The sequence below is a fragment of the Pan troglodytes genome, chromosome 12 (genome assembly GCF_028858775.2).
Source record: "Pan troglodytes isolate AG18354 chromosome 12, NHGRI_mPanTro3-v2.0_pri, whole genome shotgun sequence".
NCBI classification, from domain to species: Eukaryota; Metazoa; Chordata; class Mammalia; order Primates; family Hominidae; genus Pan; species Pan troglodytes.
Window position 1 is genome coordinate 12,116,532 of NC_072410.2, and position 19,920 is coordinate 12,136,451.

Genomic DNA, 19,920 nt, shown 5'->3' on the forward strand with positions numbered 1-19,920 from the left:
GTGTTAATGAAAGAAAAAAGAAGTGAGTCTTAAGTCTTCAGTTATTTTTTCTTCCCACAGATGAGTATAAGTAACACTGCACCTTAATACCTATGGAATGATGCAGCTGAGGTCAGCTGGAGGTAACAAGGCCAGTTCCTGGAGACTCTGATTAGGTGAGTTCTAGAGAGATGAGCATTTGGGAGGAGAGATGGGCTGAGCCTATACAATGAAATACTACTCAGCAAAAATAAACAAATTAATTTTAAAAAGGAATGAATCATCAAATATCTCAGAAACATTATACTGAGCAAAAGAAACATACATCTATCTGCTTCCATTCCTATGAAGCTCTGGAGCAGGCAAACTAAGCTCTTATAATAAAGTTAGAAACTCAGGGGTCAGGGTGAGGAATTGATGGAAAAGTGTCTGAGAGAAATTTATTGGGTGATGGACACTTTCTTTAACATGACTGAGATCTGCATTATACAGTCTGCTATTTGTCAAAACTCGCTGAACTGCACCATTAAGATTTGTGCGCTTCGGCCGGGCATGGTGGCTCATGCCGGTAATCCCAGCACTTTGGAAGGCCAAGGCAGGCGGTATCACCTGAGGTCGGGACGAGACCAGCCTGACCAATATGGAGAAACCCTGTCTCTACTAAAAATACAAAAATTAGCCAGGCGTGGTGGCACATGCCTGTAATCCTCGCTACTTGGGAGGCTGAGGCAGGAGAATCGCTTGAACCTGGGAGGCAGAGGTTGAGGTGAGCCAAGATTGTGCCATTGCACTCCAGCCTCAGCAGCAAGAGCGAAACTCTGTCTCAAAAAAAAAAAAAAAAAAGATTCATGCACTTCAATGTATATAAATAGACCTCTATTTTTAAAATTAAAAGAAAAATAAAGGGAAACAAAGCAATTTGGGGGGAACCAACATGAGATTGCCAACTTATCTCTTTTGTCAAGTAAGGATAACAAAAAAGAACTGTCTATGATTATTATTTTATTTAAAGGGTAACTTTCAGCACCTAAAATATAGGGAGAATATAATAATATAATCTCTTAAAGAAAACTCATCTTGCATTATGAAAAACCCGATATATTTTATTTTCCTAATTTTGCCATAGAAAGGTCAACTCTTTCCCTAGGAAAATTCCTGGCTTAGACTCATAGGAATCAAGATTGAATGGTTCTCAAGCCAGCAAAGATTAGAAAGGATTGTCTACATAAAGTCAAGTAAGTACTGCTGCTGGAAGAAACAGTTAAAGGCAGACTTCTTATGAGGACAGAGGGATTGGGGTGGTTCTAGTCAAATGGGGCTCAAGAAATTGAAGTTCCGTGGAGAACACTGATCCGGGCCCAAACGAACTCGGAAAGCTCTCCAGTCCTTTCAGATACCATTTTCTCTTCTCAAAAACTGTAGTCAAAGGCCGGGCGTGGTGACTCACGCCTGTAATCCTAACACTTTGGGAAGCCGAGGCGGGCGGATCACATGAGGTCGGGAGTTCAAGACCAGCGTGACCAACATGGAGAAACCCTGTCTCTACTAAAAATACAAAATTAGCTGGGCGTGGAGGCACATGCCTGTAATCCCAGCTACTTGGGAGACTGAGGCAAGAGAATCACTTGAATCCAGGAGGCAGAGGTTGTGGTGAGCCGAGATCGTGCCATTGCACTCCAGCCTGGGCAACAAGAGCAAAAACTCCATCTCAAACAACAACAACAACAACAACAAAAACAAAAAAACCAACAACAACAACAACAACAAAACTATAGTTAAAGTCACTTCTAAGAAGATGGATATGTTTTTCCCTATTTCTCCTACTAAGTACAACTGAATCCTTGGATATTATATATAAAACAAATCTTAGAAGATTCTGAAAGGAGAAGAGAAATCAGGCTATCTAGGAAGCACAGGATTCAAGGAATGACACAGTGGTGAATTCCTTGCATTTTCTTTTTGCCTCATATATCCCACACTGGAGCTAAAAAAAGCTGGCAACCTGGAACCACCAACAGACGTACACAAAAATCCTAACAAAAGCCTAGTTTGAACAAACTGTGCATTCCATGCCCCCAACCTCTGCCATAGTTCTAAAGGCTAAATGGGGGAGCTTACTCTTACAGCCACAACACGCTATAGTGAGGTACCCACCATGGTGTCAGCGGAGACCACATGGGGAGCTGGTACCTCCACCTCAACCTGGCAGTAGAGAGGCATCCTTCCCTTTACCAGATGGGGTGCTATTAGAGAAGGCCTAGCGGGAGTCAAGACTTCGTCATCACATGGCGGTAACAAAGTCACTGCCAGTGTGAGTAAAGGCCCTTTAGGGAACAGTAATGTGGCTTTCCTGCCCTCCCCATCAGTGAGATGTCAGTGGAGGCCTAGTTAGTAACTAAAACTCCCACTTCCACCCAGAAATAACAAGGAGTCCCCAGCCCTTTGGATGTCAACAGAGACTAAGTAGAGAACCTAGACTACTATCCCTATAAGGCAGTAATGAGGCGATGCACCCCCTTTTCCCCACTGGAACAGTGTTAGAGGAAACCAGCTAAAACAGAAGATTTAAGTAAGATCCAGAGTTTTATAATTTAATAGCCAAAATGTTCATGTTTCGATCAAAAGTCACTTCCTATCAAGAACCAGGAAGATGTCAAACTGGGTGAAAAAAGACAATCAATAGATGTCAATGCCAACATGACAGAGATAGTGGCATTATCTGACAAAGTTTTTAAAGCAGTCATTATAAAAATGTTTCAATGAGCAATTATAAACACACTTGAAATCAATGAAAAAAAAGAAAGTTTCAGCAAAGAAACAGAAAATCTTAGCAATGGAAAAGTAGATACAAAGGAGCCCAAATAGAAATTATAGAACTGAAAAGTACAATGACCCCAATTAAAAACTCAGTGGATGGTTTTGACAGCAAAATGGAGGGGACAGTGGAAGGAATTGGCGAACTGAAAGATGGCACAATAAAATTACTGAACCTCAATAATAGACAGAAAATGGACTGAATATATAATGAACAGAGGGTCAGGAACGTGTGTAATTATTTTTAAAAAATGATTTAACCTAAGTGTCGTCAGTGTTCTGAAAAGAGAAGAGGAAGTGGGCTGGGCAGAAAAGTACTTGAAAAAATGGCTGAAAACTCCCCAAATTTGGCAAAAGAGATAAAGCAACAAATTCACGAAGCTGAGCCCACCCCAAACAGCATAAATCCAAAGAAATTTATTCAAAGGCACATCATAAATAGCATCATAAATAGTTTTTAATCTTAAAAGCAGAGAAAGAGAAATGACATTTTACTTACAAGGGAGAAAAAAACAACTGGCAGCAGATTTTCATTAGAAACCATGGAAGCCAGAAATGTGTTCAGGTGCTAAAAGAAAAGAATTGTCAACACAGAATCTTTTATCCAGTGAAATACTGTCTCTATTTGCAGATTACATGTTTGTCTATATGGCAAATTCCAAGGAATCTATAAGAACTTCTAGATTCAACAAGTTGAGCAAGATCGTAGGATAAAAGATCAACATATAAAAATAGTTTTATTTCATAAAGGGTATTCAATTAGGAAAAGAGGAAGTCAAATTGTCCCTGTTTGCAGACGACATGATTGTATATCTAGAGAACCCCATTGTCTCAGCCCAAAATCTCCTTAAGCTGATAAGCAACTTCAGCAAAGTCTCAGGATACAAAATCAATGTACAAAAATCACAAGCATTCTTATACACCAACAACAGACAAACAGAAAGCCAAATCATGAGTGAACTCCCATTCACAATTGCTTCAAAGAGAATAAAATACCTAGGAATCCAACTTACAAGGGATGTGAAGGACCTCTTCAAGGAGAACTACAAACCACTGCTCAATGAAATAAAAGAGGATACAAACAAATGGAAGAACATTCCATGCTCATGGGTAGGAAGAATCAATATCGTGAAAATGGCCATACTGCCCAAGGTAATTTACAGATTCAATGCCATCCCCATCAAGCTACTAACGCCTTTCTTCACAGAATTGGAAAAAACTACTTTAAAGTTCATATGGAACCAAAAAAGAGCCAGCATTGCCAAGTCAATCCTGAGCCAAAAGAACAAAGCTGGAGGCATCGCACTACCTGACTTCAAACTATACTACAAGGCTACAGTAACCAAAACAGCATGGTACTGGTACCAAAACAGAGATATAGACCAATGGAACAGAACAGAGCCCTCAGAAATAACACCACATATCTACAACTATCTGATCTTTGACAAACCTGAGAAAAACAAGCAATGGGGAAAGGATTCCCTATTTAATAAATGGTGCTGGGAAAACTGGCTAGCCATATGTAGAAAGCTGAAACTGGATCCCTTCCTTACACCTTATACAAAAATCAATTCAAGATGGATTAAAGACTTAAACGTTAGACCTAAAACCATAAAAACCCTAGAAGAAAACCTAGGCAATACCATTCAGGACATAGGCATGGGCAAGGACTTCATGTCTAAAACACCAAAAGCAAGGGCAACAAAAGACAAAATTAACAAATGGGATCTAATTAAACTAAAGAGCTTCTGCACAGCAAAAGAAACTACCATCAGAGTGAACAGGCAACCTACAAAATGGGAGAAAATTTTTGCAACCTACTCATCTGACAAAGGGCTAATATCCAGAATCTACAATGAACTCAAACAAATTTACATGAAAAAAACAAACAACCCCATCAAAAAGTGGGCAAAGGACATGAACAGACACTTCTCAAAAGAAGACATTTATGCAGCCAAAAAACACATGAAAAAATGCTCATCATCACTGGCCATCAGAGAAATGCAAATCAAAACCACAATGAGATACCATCTCACACCAGTTAGAATTGCAATCATTAAAAAGTCAGGAAACAACAGGTGCTGGAGAGGATGTGGAGAAATAGGAACACTTTTACACTGTTGGTGGGACTGTAAACTAGTTCAACCATTGTGGAAGTCAGTGTGGCTATTCCTCAGGGATCTAGAACTAGAAATACCATTTGACCCAGCCATCTCATTACTGGGTATATACCCAAAGGACTATAAATCATGCTGCTATAAAGACACATGCACATGTATGTTTATTGCGGCACTATTCACAATAGCAAAGACTTGGAACCAACCCAAATGTCCAACAATGATAGACTGGATTAAGAAAATGTGGCACATATACACCATGGAATACTATGCAGCCATAAAAAATGATGAGTTCATGTCCTTTGTAGGGACATGGATGAAATTGGAAATCATCATTCTCAGTAAACTATCGCAAGAACAAAAAACCAAACACCACATATTCTCACTCATAGGTGGGAATTGAACAATGAGATCACATGGACACAGGAAGGGGAACATCACACTCTGGGGACTGTTGTGGGGTGGGGGGAGGGGGGAGGGGGGAGGGGGGAGGGATAGCATTGGGAGATATACCTAATGCTAGATGACGAGTTAGTGGGTGCAGCGCACCAGCATGGCACATGTATACATATGTAACTAACCTGCACAATGTGCACATGTACCCTAAAACTTAAAGTATAATAATAAAAGAAAAAAAGAAAAAAAAAAAGTAAGTCTAAAAAAAAAATAGTTTTATTTCCATATAATAGTAATGGATATGCAGACACTAAAATTAAATATGCAATACCATTTACAATCATAGATGTAATCCAAAAAAGCATGTAGAAGACTAGGACTTGTGTGCTGAACACAGTAAAATGCTGACAAAATAAATCAGTGTAGATCTCTATAAGTAGAGAGACATACCATATTCACAGACTGGAAGATTCAGCACAGTAAGATGAAATTTCTCCTCAAATTAACTTACAGGTTTAATGCAATACCTATCAAAATCCCAGAAAGATTTGTTGTAAATATAGGCAAGATTATCCTAAAATTTCTATAAAAAGGCAAAGGAATTAGAATAGCTAAAGTGATTTTGTAAAATAATAAAGAGGTGGAATCAAACTACTGTATTTTAAGACTTATGTAACTATATTAACTAAGACTGTGGTATTGGTGAAGGGATAGACACACAGATGCATAGATAAAGTAGGAAAATGCAGAAATAGAACCATACAAATACGACCAACTAATTTTTAAAGGTGTTAAGGCAATTTAACCTGGGAAATATAGCCTTTTCAACTACTAGTATTGGAGCAATTGGACATTGGTACACAAAAAAACCAACAAGCAAAAAGGAATCTCAACCTAAGTTTCCTACCTTATATAAAAAGTAACTAAAAATGGATCATGGCTCAATGAAAAATGTAAAAGTATAAAACTTTTAGATAAAGCCCATAGGGTAATATCTTCAGGATCTAGGAATAGGTGAAAAGTTTTTAGACTTGACTGTAAAAGTACATTACAGTCCATAAAAGGAAAAATGGATAAATTAGACTTTATTAAATTAAAAACTTTTGCTCTATTGAAGACCATATTAAAAGAGTAAAAAGGCAAGATATAAATTAGGAGAAAATATTTGCAAGCTACATATCTGACAAAGGACTAGTATCTAGAACATATCAACAGTTTAAAAAAATAACAATCCAATTAGAAATGGGCAAATGAAGTGAACAAACTTTTCAACAAAAAGAACATACAGATGGCAAATAAGCATATGAAAAGATACTCAACATCATTAGCCATTAAGTAAATGCAAACTAAAGCTACAATGAAATATACTACATACATATCAGAATGGTTAACATAGAAAGTAATGACAACATCCAATGCTACTGAGGATGTGAAGAGACTGGATCACTTCTACACTGATTGTGGGAATGTAAAATGTTACAGCCACTCTAAAAAAAAGTTTGGTAATTTCTTAAAAATGTCAACATGCACCTACCGTGCGACCCAGCAATGGAACCCCTGAACATCTACTACAGAGAAATTAAAACCTATATTCACACAAAATCCTGTATGGGAAAATGAAATTTATTTTATTTATTCTATTCCTAAATGTCAGAAGCTAAAAACAATCCACATATCCTTCAACGTGTGAGTGGTTCAACAAACTGCAGTCCATGTGTAGTGTGGAATACTACTTAGCAATAAAAAGGAAGAGTGGAATACTACTTAGCAATAAAAAGGAAGAGACCATTGATATGTGCGACCACCTGGATGAATCTTCAGAAAATTATGCTGGGTGAAAAAAGCCAATTCCAAAGGTTGCATATTATGTGATTTCATTTATACAATGTTCCTGAAATGACAAAATTATAAACATGGAGAACAGCTTAGTAGTCACCTGGGATTAAAGAGAGGGTAAAGGAAGGGAAGAGGGTGTGGCTATAGGAGCCACAAGTGGTGACAAAAATGCTCTGTATATTCACTGTATCGATGTCATTGTATCAAAATCCTGGGTGTGATATTGTAAAGCTATAGTTGTACAAGATGTTGCCAACGGGGGAAACTAAGTAAAGGGACATGAAATCTCTGCATTATTGTGAATTTATGGTTCTCTTAAAAAAGACCTTCATTAAAAAAAAATCACAGAATAACTTTCAAGTTAGGTTTTAACAAAAATGTTTTATATAAGCAGCAGGAGATTATTTTTTGTTTCCTTTTATGCTTTTTAGGTGAAGCATAATAGGTATATAGCAGCTTGCTAAATTATCACAAAAGGAACTCACTCATGGAACCGTTATGCAGATTAATAGGACACCTGCATCCCCAAAGTCCCGAAAAAGTCATACACTTGAACTGGACATTTTTACTTATGTTGTCTCAGCAATAGCCAATTAGGTTAATGGAATCAATGCCTAGCGGTTCAAGGCCACAATCTGTGATGTGAATGACTAGCTGTCCAGGAAAGGAAGATGCAAAGAGTCCTTAATTTCCTTCCACAGATGTATCGGCTCTCACAAGTTAAGTCCTGTCCCTTCTCTGTGTCTTAAAATGCGGTCACCCCTACATACTTTTTTATTTTTATTTTATTTATTTATTTTTTAATTTTTTTTGAGACACAGTCTAGCTCTGTCTCCCAGGCTGGAATGCAGTGGCACGATCTTGGCTCACTGCAACCCCCATTTCCCAGGTTCAAGCGATTCTCATGCCTCAGCCTCCCTAGTAACTGGGATTACAGGCGCATGCCACCACGCCTGGCTAATTTTTCATGTTTTCTTCAGTAGAGATGGGGTTTTACCATGTTGGCCAGGCTGGTCTTGAACTCCTGGCCTCAAGTGATCCGCCCTCCTCAGCCTCCCAAAGGGCTGGGATTACAGGCGTGAGCCACAGCGCTTGGCCCCTATGTGCTATCTTTTAATGGTTACTAAGTACCAAACACTTTGAGTCCCCCAGAGAAGGGAAGAGAAGTGAAATGGAACAGGCCACAGCAATGTCTCGTCTGTAAAATCAAAGGGAAAAGGTAACTTACCATCAGAAAAAAGAAAAGCAACTACAAACACATTTTACACTATAAAAATTATTGATTTCTAGCTAGAATATCAATTTATACAAAAATGGATATACTGGGGTCATTTCTGTTTCAAGTTCAGTAATTTATTTAAATTCCCTGGAATCATAATAAAATCCACTATCCTTAACTGCACTACTGGAGTCTGATTGGACTCAGATGAGTCTCATCTCCTGAGAGGTCTTTTTTTTTGTGCAACATGGCTATTCTTAGGTACAAGTTTCACCAGTCAGAAATTCTCACTGTGCATCCTGGACCGAGGGTATGAACCCAAAGACACTCACGGAGAAGGGCACCCAATTTCCCAGCACTTTAAGCATCTCCCCAAGGAGACCAGGACAATGCAGCTGCCAGAGAAACTCAGAGGCTGGAGCTCAGCAAAACAATTTGCCCTCTCTTGTGCTTATTAGTTACCCTTGAATGAAGAAAATAGAATGATCCCAGCTCAGTCTCCAGATACACAAAGCTGTACTGTGAGGCATAGCATGAGAGTGGACCAGGTGGCTGCCATGAGGAAACAGGGATTGCAGCAGGGTGACCTCAGGGTCCCTTTTACTGGCCAAACTGAAGAAACCAAATCCCATTTAGACTCTCTTAACCTGACTTGAATGGCCTGCATTTATAGGTTCAGCAATGTATTTTATACCACTGAGGAGCATGCAAGGTCAGGAGCAGATGGAAGGGGGAAGGGAAAAGAGAGATTTTCCCGTCTCTTAGCAGGACACTGTTTGTACTCATATTTTCCCTATTTCCCTGTTTTAGAGTCTTTTGCACTGGGAGGAGAAGGTGGAACAGGAGACACCCACATTCTAGTTGGTCCCTGCTGTCTCCAAGAGGTGGTGAACCAGGAGTCCTACAGATGTGAAGCTAGGTTAAAACCAGTTCTGGGGATGCTTTCAAATCAAAGAGGATTTAAAAATGTGACTCCCAGTTGCATTTCCGGTATGATCACTCCATTTCAATGTCATTTCAATAACATCCTCAACTCACTGACCACAGCCAGGGGCTGTCCCTTCCCACCCTGGCAGAGTAGGTCCCTGTGCTTACACCTCATGCCAGCTTCAGTCAGGATGACACAGCCAGCGGTTCTCACTGCCTTGAAGCCAAATCAGATGGGCCTTACTGGATGGGGTGGGTGGGGTGAATGGAGTGGAGGTGAGGGAAACAGGTTTTTTTTTCCCCCTCAAATTCATTACAGAGAAAAGCAGAAGTCTATGGATAGGAGGTGAGTGACCGAGAAACACCATCTCTCTTCCCCACTCCAATGAATGCTTTCAATATGCTGTGCCTAAACCTTAGTTCATGTTACATTCAATTCTAGCGTCTGAATGTGTCTCTTGATCCAGGTGGTCTGGGGAATGAGAAATAGAAGGATGGGAAATCTGAGTGTTCATTAAAAAGAAACATTCAATGTGGCATGGAAAACAACCAACACCGCATTTGTAGGAAGTTCAGGGCACATGTACTGTTTCTAAGCCCGGCGGGTATGGGTGTGGGCTATCTGTTTTTCTTGAAGTTCAGATTTGAGGAGGGCTATATCCCAGCACCATCTTTCCAGCTTAGAACTCTCTCCTAATTTTTTTTTGTGTGTTCTTTAATCACAAGCCTTTGTGACACTAAGCAGTGACTGCATTTATACTTCATGCTTAGATTAAAATAGTAAATGAGTGTAATCCATCTTCTACATTCAAAGGAGCCAAGCAGCATCCTGGCTTGGGGGCCTGGTGTCTACCACACTTCTGCACATTCTTACTCCAAGCCACATCTCCTGAGAATAACGCAAGATGCCATTGGCAATGTCTACTCAGAACTACTTGAATGACTCATCAATCAACAGGCTTGAATGCTCTTCTTCCTCTATGATTCAACGGTTTGATTGACTGAACTGAAACTAAAACCCAACCCTAGTGGTCATTTTAGACTTGAGCAGATACAGTCAGAATCTCAACCACATGTCATCAACAGGCCCTCCTTGGCCTCCTTATTGCAGCTGGGCTCCTGAGGAGCTCTCCCTCACTCAGGGAGGAAACGAATGGCTCCTTTCAGTAGGGCAGACGAAGGCTGCTGGCTGATGCAACTGCTCCTGTGTCCACTTAACAGCAAGGGTGCAAAACAGGATTTGTGCTTGTGCTGGTGAATCTGGGCTTCACCTAGCAAATCAGGGGGACACCAAAATGAAAACAGCCTTAGAGGCATGGGAGAAAGCCTCAGGTGCACTAAGGTGCCAACAGAAACAATGCATCTCAGAGTTGACAGTCATGACTCAAATAGGACGTTAAGGCAACATTTGGGTGAGAGTAGCAGCTATGGGTGTAAATATGATCAAATATGGGGGAGGTGTCCAGATTTCTTGGACATGGTTACAATCAGTATTTATTTTCTCTCTTAGTGAACGAGTTTTTGGTTTTTCAATACTGCTAATTTTACAGGCAATTCACTACGTTCCCTGGGAGGTGGAGTGGCCTTCCTCCCTGCTGTGCGTGGGTTACACAGCCTGCCTCACTTCCCTGTAGGTCCTTCATCACCTGCATGCTCACATGATTCCATTATTTGAGCTCATGGCAGGAAATAGAACCTGATTCAACATTTTGCTAAGTATTATTTTCACCACACTGAATAGGGTCCTTTTTTGATCTGCAACCCACAGCTGGGCTGTGGTTCTCTCAACACACATAGACTGAAAAGCTTCCTCCTGCATTGATTTCTCAGCATGGGCTGACCACATGTTCACAAGTACTTGTTCTTTTCCATACGTCCCAATGCAGGCAGGCACTGGCAGAGCAGGACAGCTGTGTCCAGGAGTTCAGGGAGCAAAATAAGGCTACTGTAACTTCAGTCAACTTCAAGGCATGGTGTAAAATAAAGTAAGAGATTATTAGTCAAATAGCCATTTGCATTAAAATTCTCCACTTTAAGAAGCTGAGATCTTTGCTTTATTTTTTAAAAAGCAAAATGAAGTCAGTTTTAATGGAGATATACAATTGTTAACTGTTGGGTCATTTTGAAAGGCTTTCTTCCTTAAAATGAGTCTCAGCTGATAGCTACTCACTAATGCTGATAATTATCTGAAGCAAAATAAATACAAATGTCTGGGTTAATGAAGACTGAAACAGGATAATGCCTGGACACTAAATTTTCCAAGAACAAGGAACACAATTGTTCTCTACATACCCCTGCAAAAATGCTTAATGGCCAGGACACAGGAATCTTGTGTACTTAGAGACCTTGTTAGGATGGAGCCCCGGGGGCACCACCACTGGCCTTCGAGCCAAGGTCTCACAGAGAGGGCAGCAAGGGGGAGCAGCTCATCCTCCTCCCCAGCTAGGGAGACACTAGGACAGCAGTGGAGTGGAGTCCGAAATCTGCTATAGAAGCCCCAGCTTACTATTTGCTCACTGAGCAGCAAGTCAACCTCAGTTTCTCTGTGCCTACAGGGGAGTAACAGCTGTTCACACTAAAGGGTGCTTGTGAGGATGATATAAGAATGAATATGGACCTGCTCTGACAACACTGAAGTTCCAGACAAAAGAATACGCATTAGTTATCTGATTGGAAGGACTGTGGGGGATTGGAATTTTAAAAATAAACCTCAACCCAACTCCTTCTCTTGTGGGGCCTCGGTTGAACAACTGGGCACTTGCGCTGCCTTCTGAATATGTGGATGGATTTTGCCGGCTTTGGAGAAGCATATGAACTCCTCAGGGCATCTAGTGCCCTAGAGTGTGCCAAAGGAACAAGGAGGACTACAAATGGGTGATGCCTGGAGCTTAACCCACCTCCATTTGGGATTCGGAGCTCTGGTTTCTGTGTTCAGCTAGAATCTTCGACAGTCATTTAATGTCTCTCTTTCTTAGTTTTACTCATTTGTTGAATGGGGATTATATTAGCCTTACTTTCCTTGAAGGTCTTAATGAGAACGAAATGAGATAATTTTTAAGTATATATATGCATTTCTAATTTCCATCAGACTGGAGCATCAGTATAAGTCCTGGGTGTTCTGGAAAGTTTTATTTATTTAGAAACAGTTTAGGCTGATTGCTATCTCCCTATGCTAACTTTTTTTTTTTTAGTAAACTTTTTATTTTGGAATACTTTCAAATTTACAGAAAAGTTTCAAAGATAACAAGAGTTCTCATTTGCCCTTCACCCAGTTTCCCCATAACTATGGCTCATTGTAAAAACTAGGAAACCAATATTAATGCATTACTAATAACTAAACTGTAGACTTTATTCAGATTTTACCAGTTTTTCTACTCATGTTCTTCTGTCCCAGGATTCAATACATGATACTGCATTGTATTTAGTTATCATGTCTCCTGAGTCTCTTCTGCTCTGTGATGGCTTCAGTCTTTTCTCGTCTTTCATGCATCGTCAGTTTTAATGGGTACTAGGCAGGTATTATGGACAAGCTTGGCAAATCCACAGCCCATGGGCCACATGAGGCCCAGGATAGCTTTGAATGTGGCCCAGTACAAATTCATAAACTTTTTAAAAAACATTATGAGATGTTTTTGTGATTTTTATTTTTTTTAGCTCGTCAGCTGTCATTAGTGTTAGTGTATTTTATGTGTGGCCCAAGACAACTCTTCTTCCAATGTGGCCCAGGGAGGCCAAAAGATTACACACCCCTGAATTGTAGACCGTTCCTCCATTTTGTTTTGTCTGATGTGTTTTCTCATGCTTAGATTTGGGTTATGGGTTTCAGGGAAGAGGGAAGTGTTCTTTTCATCATATCACACCACAGAGTACATGCTATCAACATGATGTTATCACTGGTGATATGTACCTTAATCATTTGATATGTACCTTAATCACTTGGTTAGGATCTACCAGGTTTCTCCATTGTAAAATAAGTATTTCTCTCTTCCATAATCTATTCTTTAAAATAAAAGCAAGTTGCTAAAGTCCAACCCACACTAAAGAGAAGGGGAATTAAGCTTTACCTCCTGGAGGGAGGAATACCTACAAATATTATTTGGGATTCTTCTGCAAGGAAGATGTGTCTTTCCCCCATTTATTTATTTGCTTAATCATTTATTCATATCATTACGGACTTGGGCTTAATTACTATATACTTGGAGTTATAACCCAATATTACATTATTTTTGTTGCTCAAATTGTTCCAGCCTTGGCCACTGGGAAGGAGCTCTTTCAGTTGGCTCCTTCCTGTGTCCCTGGAACATACTGCCATCATCACAAGCTTTTGTTTGTTTGTTTTTCAAGGACTTTCTTACTTTCTGACACCAGAACATGCTCCAGGCTCATCTTGTGCATTCACTGGCCAGCCCTAAAATCAGCTATTTCTCCAAGGACCCTGGTTCCTTTTATTGGAGGATGGTGCTAGAAATCAAGAACTGGGTGCTGGATGTGGTTGTTGTTCTGATGGTGATTTTTATCCAAATAAAATAAATGAAAATGTTTGCAGTCAGAGAGATAGGAGTTTTTGCTAGCTGTGTTACTTTGAGTGAGTTACTTGGCCACTTTGGGCCTCAGTTTTCTCATCTCTGTGTAAGAGTAATGAAAATTTTTCACCGGGTTGTTGTGGGGTCATATAGAATAACACTGAAGCAACTTTCTATTTCTGAGAACAGGGGGCTAGATTTTTTTCCCCAACTTTTCTGCAGAAAACAACCAAAATATTTGAAGAAAATACAGGAAACATCTTCAAAGCATCAATGATCTGACAAAACAATAAAGCCAAAATTTATGGGGAAATGGGAACCCAGAGAAATAAACAAGTCAGAAAATTGCATTTTCCCTGAAGGTGTTTGCCATTTCCAGAAAATCTGAATTTTCACTGACAGCTTGATGGTGGTCAGGGAGGTGATAGAAGGTAATAATAGTAAAAATCAGGGTCAGCACTAAGCAAGAAATGTGACAGCAGACCCTCACCATGACAAGCTGGGATGTCAAAGAGCTATATCTACAGGGGGAGGGTAAAAAAATTGCTACCCTTATTTTGAGTATCTGAGTCTTCCAGAAAAGCCCAAGCCTTGAATTTGGTTTAAGGTGGGTGTCAAACTGAGAGTGTTTTCAGAGGCCTTTCAAAGGTAAATTACCTTCGATTGGGACTTCATGTACATCTTACACATTATTTCTCAAAACAAATGACCAACACACAATAAAAGATAACCAGACACACAGAATAAACAAGACACAAAAATAAATAGACTTGTAAAGATTTTAAGGTATTGGAATTATTAGCTACAGACTATAAAACAGCTAAGTTTCAACGTATAAAAAATAAAATACAATATTGAATATATCTTTGGGGAACAGGAAACGAAAAAGTGACACGCATGATATAAAAAAAAAATTTTGCCTGTAATCCCAGCACTTTGAGAGGCTGAGGGGGGGGGCAGATCACGAGGTCAGGAGTTCAAGACCAGCCTGGTCAACATGGTGAAACCCCGTCTCTACTAAAAATACAAAAATTAGCTAGGCGTGGTGGCACGTGCCTATAATCCCAGGTACTTGGGAGGCTGAGGCAGGACAATGGCTTGAATGGGGACCCGGGAGGCAGAGGTTGAAGTGAGCTAAGATCAGGCCACTGCACTCCAGCCTGGGCTACAGAGCAAAACTCTGTCTCAATAATAATAATAATAATAATAATAATAATAATAATAATAATTTTAAAAATAAAAATTCTAACAATTGGAATTAAAAACTGGGAGGATGGGGTAACCAGAATGTTAGATGCATCTGAAGAAAGAATCAGTAAATGTGGAGAGCTATCATGTGAAAACACCTGGACCCTTGTTAGTAATACCAATCAGCCCAGCCTCCTCTCATCTTCTTTGCAAGCACACTCTCATTTAGCACTTTCAATTGACCAAGGGTCCCAGATGTTTTTTGTGAAGAATGGCTGCAAATCATTTCTCTAAAGCCTTGAGATCCCTGCAAAGAGGTATGGTGGCAGTGGGAAAGGAAGGATTTGTGCCAGCTCTACTATCCTCTCCCCTTTGGGGACACCAGCAAATGGGATGAGTCCTCAGGGTTGCCAGCTCAGAGATGTGACAAAGAAGGCTTTGAGATGTCCTATAGCCCTACAGATAAAGCTTGTTCCAAAGTGGCTGGCTCCTGCCTGCGTATTTCCCAGGCTGTTAAGAGGATCCAATAAGTGAGAAGTGTGGAAAGCATGTGGCACTGTAAGAATACAAAAGCAGTCCGGGTGCAGTGGATCACGCCTGTAATCCCAGCACTTTGGGAGGCCAAGGCTGGCGGATGACTTGAGTCCAGGAGTTGGAGATCAGCCCGGACAGCATGGTGAAACCCTGTCTCTACTAAAAATACAAAAATTAGTCAGGCATGGTGGCGGGTGCCTATAATCCCAGCTACTCAGGAAGCTGAGGCAAGGAATCACTTGAGCCCGGGAGGCCGAGGTGGCACTGAGCTGAGATCATGACATGGCACTCCAGCCTGGGTGACAGAGCAAGACTCCAACTCAAAAAAAAAAAAAAAGAAAAAGAAAAATAAATACAAAAGCACTTCAATGTTTTATATGAAAGTTCATTTCCTTCACTAAATATTCCTCTGATATATTGCATATTGTTTATCTAATTCTGTGTCACTGAAATACCTGGTGGCACAGATTTAAAATCTTCCCTTATGTAGGTTTTTTTTTTTTCTAATTAAAAAGTATTCTTCCATCTTCCCAAAGTGGGCACTCTCTTTGTGGGAAATAGTCTTCAAAGATAGCTGCCATCAATTCTTTCCTTCCCAGCATGTACATGCTACTCCTCACATCAAGCGGTAAAGTCTCTCCTCCAGCTGTGAATCTGTGCTGGCACTGTGACTTCCTCTGACTGACAGAATTCAGTGGAAGTAACACTGTTAGTTCTGGGCCTATCCTTTACGAAGACTGGCATCTTCTACTTTCTCCTTCCTGGAAGCCATCAAATAAAACATTCGACCACCCTGAAACTACCCTACTGTGAATAGGCCCAAACTAGGCTACATGGAAGGAGACAATTACCCATCTGTTCCTGTCATCCTAGCTGAGCTGCCAGCCATAAGAATGAAGAAGTCTTTGTGAACCCTTAGCCCCAGCAGACACCACATTGAGCAGAAGCACTGTCTGTTAATAGCTGAACTCTGTCTAGAATGCAAAATCATGAGAAATGATGCTGTGGCTTGAATGTATCCCCCAAAGTTTATGTGTTGAAAACTTAATCCCCAATGCAACAGTGATGAGAGGTATGACTTTTAGAAGGTGAATAGGACATGACAGCTCTGCCCTCATGAATGGATTAATGCTGTTATCTCAGGAGTGTTTCCTAATAAAAGGATAAGTTCAACCCCTCCCTTCCTTCTCTCTCGCTTTCACCCTCTCTTGCTCTTCCCTTCCATGGGATGGTGCTACATGTAGGCTTTTGCCAGACGTGGGCCCCTTGACCTTGGACTTTCCATCTTCCAGAACTGTAAGCAATGCATGTCTTTTCTTTATAAATTACCCAGTCTATGGTATTCTGTTACAGCAGCAAAAAATGGACCAAGACAAATAATAAGTGGTGGTTGTTTTAAGTCGTAAGTTTGGAGTCATTTGTTATACAGAAATACATTACTGTAGCATCATTACATATACTTTTCTCTGTAACCTCCGTTTTCCTGAAAAGGAAAAATGTTCTTCAAGGTTCTCCAGGGTCCACTGTAGTCTGGTTCCTGACGACTTCTCCAGGTTTTCCATTAGACAGGTAAAGTCTTTATTGTTTATTAATATGTCTAAGTACTCCATGTCTATGATCGTCCTCACTTTATCAACCCTGTCTGAAGTTTCAACTGCATTTTCCCCTCTCAATTGGGACACCATCTCTTAATTTTCTACTCTTCAAGGTCTAGCATAAGAATGGCATTTATTCCTAAGGCGTCTGTTCTGTCAACTCTGAATTTATTCTTATGGCCAAGTTCATTCGAAAACCTCCATGCCCCTGTGAGAGTATTTGTGTTTTGTTTTGTTGTTTTTTGCTGTTGTTGTTGTTGTTTTGTTTTGTTTTGAGATGGAGTCTCACTCTGTAGTCCAAACTGGAGTACAGTGGCGCAATCTCTGCTCACTGCAACCTCCAACTCCAGGGCTCAAGCGATTCTCGTGCCCCAGCCTCCCGAGTAGCTGGGACTACAGCCACATGCCACCACGCCCAGCTAATTTTTTTGTATCTTAGTAGACAGGGTTTCACCATGTTGCCCAAGATGGTGTCGGACTCCTGAGCTCAGGAGATCTGCCTGCCTCAGCCTCCCAAAGTGCTGGGATTACAGGCATGAGCCACTGCACCTGGCCAGTATTTATGTTTTTAAAGTGGTTTTGTGTCCTTGGATATGAGCTCCCTTCATGTGGAGACTGAGTCTTATACCTGTTTGTGTTTCAGCATCTCTCCTGCAGAAAGGACGTAATCAGAAATGTGTTTTACTGATGAGTGTGCTGTTTCACATTCTTTTTCTTTGCAGTAGCATTTTCGTGGTGAATACTGGCCTCACCTTCTTTTTCAGGTGCTCCGTAGCTATTGTATTGAATTCCCCATGGCTACCACTGACATAAAAATACCCTGGGTCTTTCTTCTTAATATAAACAATGTATTAATAGGCTTTGGTAAGAAGCAGAAAAGAAATCACTAACACTTTTTTTTTTTTTTTTGGCCAAGACAAGGAAAACATTTTGATACCTTCCTCTCCTTTTCATGTTAGAAAACTCATGTACAGTGAGTCATTCCCTTGTCACCTAAACTCTTAAGTGTAATACGATCATGATAGGTAATGAAAATATACATGTGAAGTCCCAGAGGCATAAAAATCCATGAGTGGAAACTGATAGAAGATTGGCAGGACTGTTTTCTAAGAAAGCAAGGAGACCAGGGCTGATGTACAAAGTGTTTTTCTGTACCCCAGGGACCTTACCTGATTCCTGATCCTCGTGCTGGCCATGGGAGTCAAGTATTTATGTTCTAAATACCAGGCCCACTCCTGAAACACCAGCTTGGTTCCATACAACAGACAAAACTAAGGGGTGGGGGAAAACAAAAGAAATGGACAAATAGCAATATATTAGAAAACACAAAATCTAAGGAGGCGAAAGAGAAATAACATAATATTACATTTCATAAAATCGTAAAAGTTAATACTTTCCTAAAATCGTAAAATGGCCATGTTTTGGATGTGCAGTATAGGTTTTATTTTTTAAATGAATTCTATGAAAAATTTAAAGCATATACAAAAGTAGAACAAATAGTATAACAAACTCCCATATATCCTTCCCCAAAACTCAAGAAATTTTAACTCACAACCAACCTTATTTCATATGTAACTTACCTGGTTCTCCTCTACCCCACGTTATTTAGGAGCAAAGTCCATACAGCAAAGTCCACGTGAAAGATACTGTAAAGGTACATCCTGAATAATAATATCTTGATATTTTCCATTGATCATGGTTTGGGTAAACTTTCACAAAAAATAGCATTCCTCATTTACATTTTGTTTCCATATGTTTTTTCCTATTATGTTTCTGAAACCTACACACAGAGCTTCTGCATCACATCATGGGCACCAAGCAACAATAAATGAGTTTCCCTGTAGGAAGAAGTCACTTTTTATTTAACTGTTTATTCACGTAACTCTCGATATTCAATAATTTCAAAATCACGCAAAAATAGAGAGCATAGTATGGGCCTCATGTCTCCATCACCCATATCTACTCATCGCGAATCCTGTTTTTACTCTGCTCCCACCTATTCCCCTTCTCTGTATCACTGCAAAGCAGACCTCAGTCATATCATTTCACCCACAAACATCTCACTGTGTATCTCTAAAAGATAATGACTCATTAGAAGTAAGATAGCCTCAAAACCAAACCAAGCAAAAACAAAACCCTCTTATTCTGAGTCAAATAGAAATGATCTTCCCACTAGAAGACAATTTGCCTTCTATGGCTTATCAGACTCAGAAGTCATGTGGTTCACAGTCATGTGGTTCACAGTCATGCAGACCCTGTGGTCTCCTCATTCCTTTCTTGAGGTTCTGGCGTATCCTTGGAACAGCATCATTATGAGGAGCCTCAACTATTCAGTCTTCCCAGAAAGTGTCACAGTATGGCTGAGCAGCTTATTTATGAAAGATATTTAAGGTTAATTTCAGCTCTTTTATGAAATTACCAAAGTCTGGACAGTAGTTGCTTGGCCAGATTAAGTGCCCTTTGGGTCTTTTACATGACACCAATAAAGATGTTAGCTGACCCTTCAGATAGTGTGAGCAACTGAGACTATGAACTGCAATTCATACTGAAAACATAAATTCTTATAAAAATAATAAATCATATAAATTAGGTGGTTAAGCCAAATCACGAGTCTCTAGATGAACTTCTTATGTGCTACAAAAATATTTGCTGTGAGTTTCTAGGTGCAGAAATTTAATCCTCATCACTCAGGTATACAAAAATATAAGATCAGTGACAAGAAATCCAGAGCTCTAGAAGTATAAGAGTTCTTAGAAATAATCTAGTCCATCTTCTCACTCAATCCAGAATCC

General features: G+C 40.0%; 1 protein-coding gene across 1 annotated transcript in view; it reads right to left on the minus strand.

The window, feature by feature from the left end:
- Window positions 1-19,920, minus strand: part of ACOXL (acyl-CoA oxidase like) — a 387,631-nt gene that overhangs the window by 9,316 nt on the left and 358,395 nt on the right. The window contains 1 exon segment of the mRNA XM_016949229.4: window positions 18,298-18,399. Within this exon segment, the coding sequence (XP_016804718.3) occupies window positions 18,298-18,399 (102 nt within the window).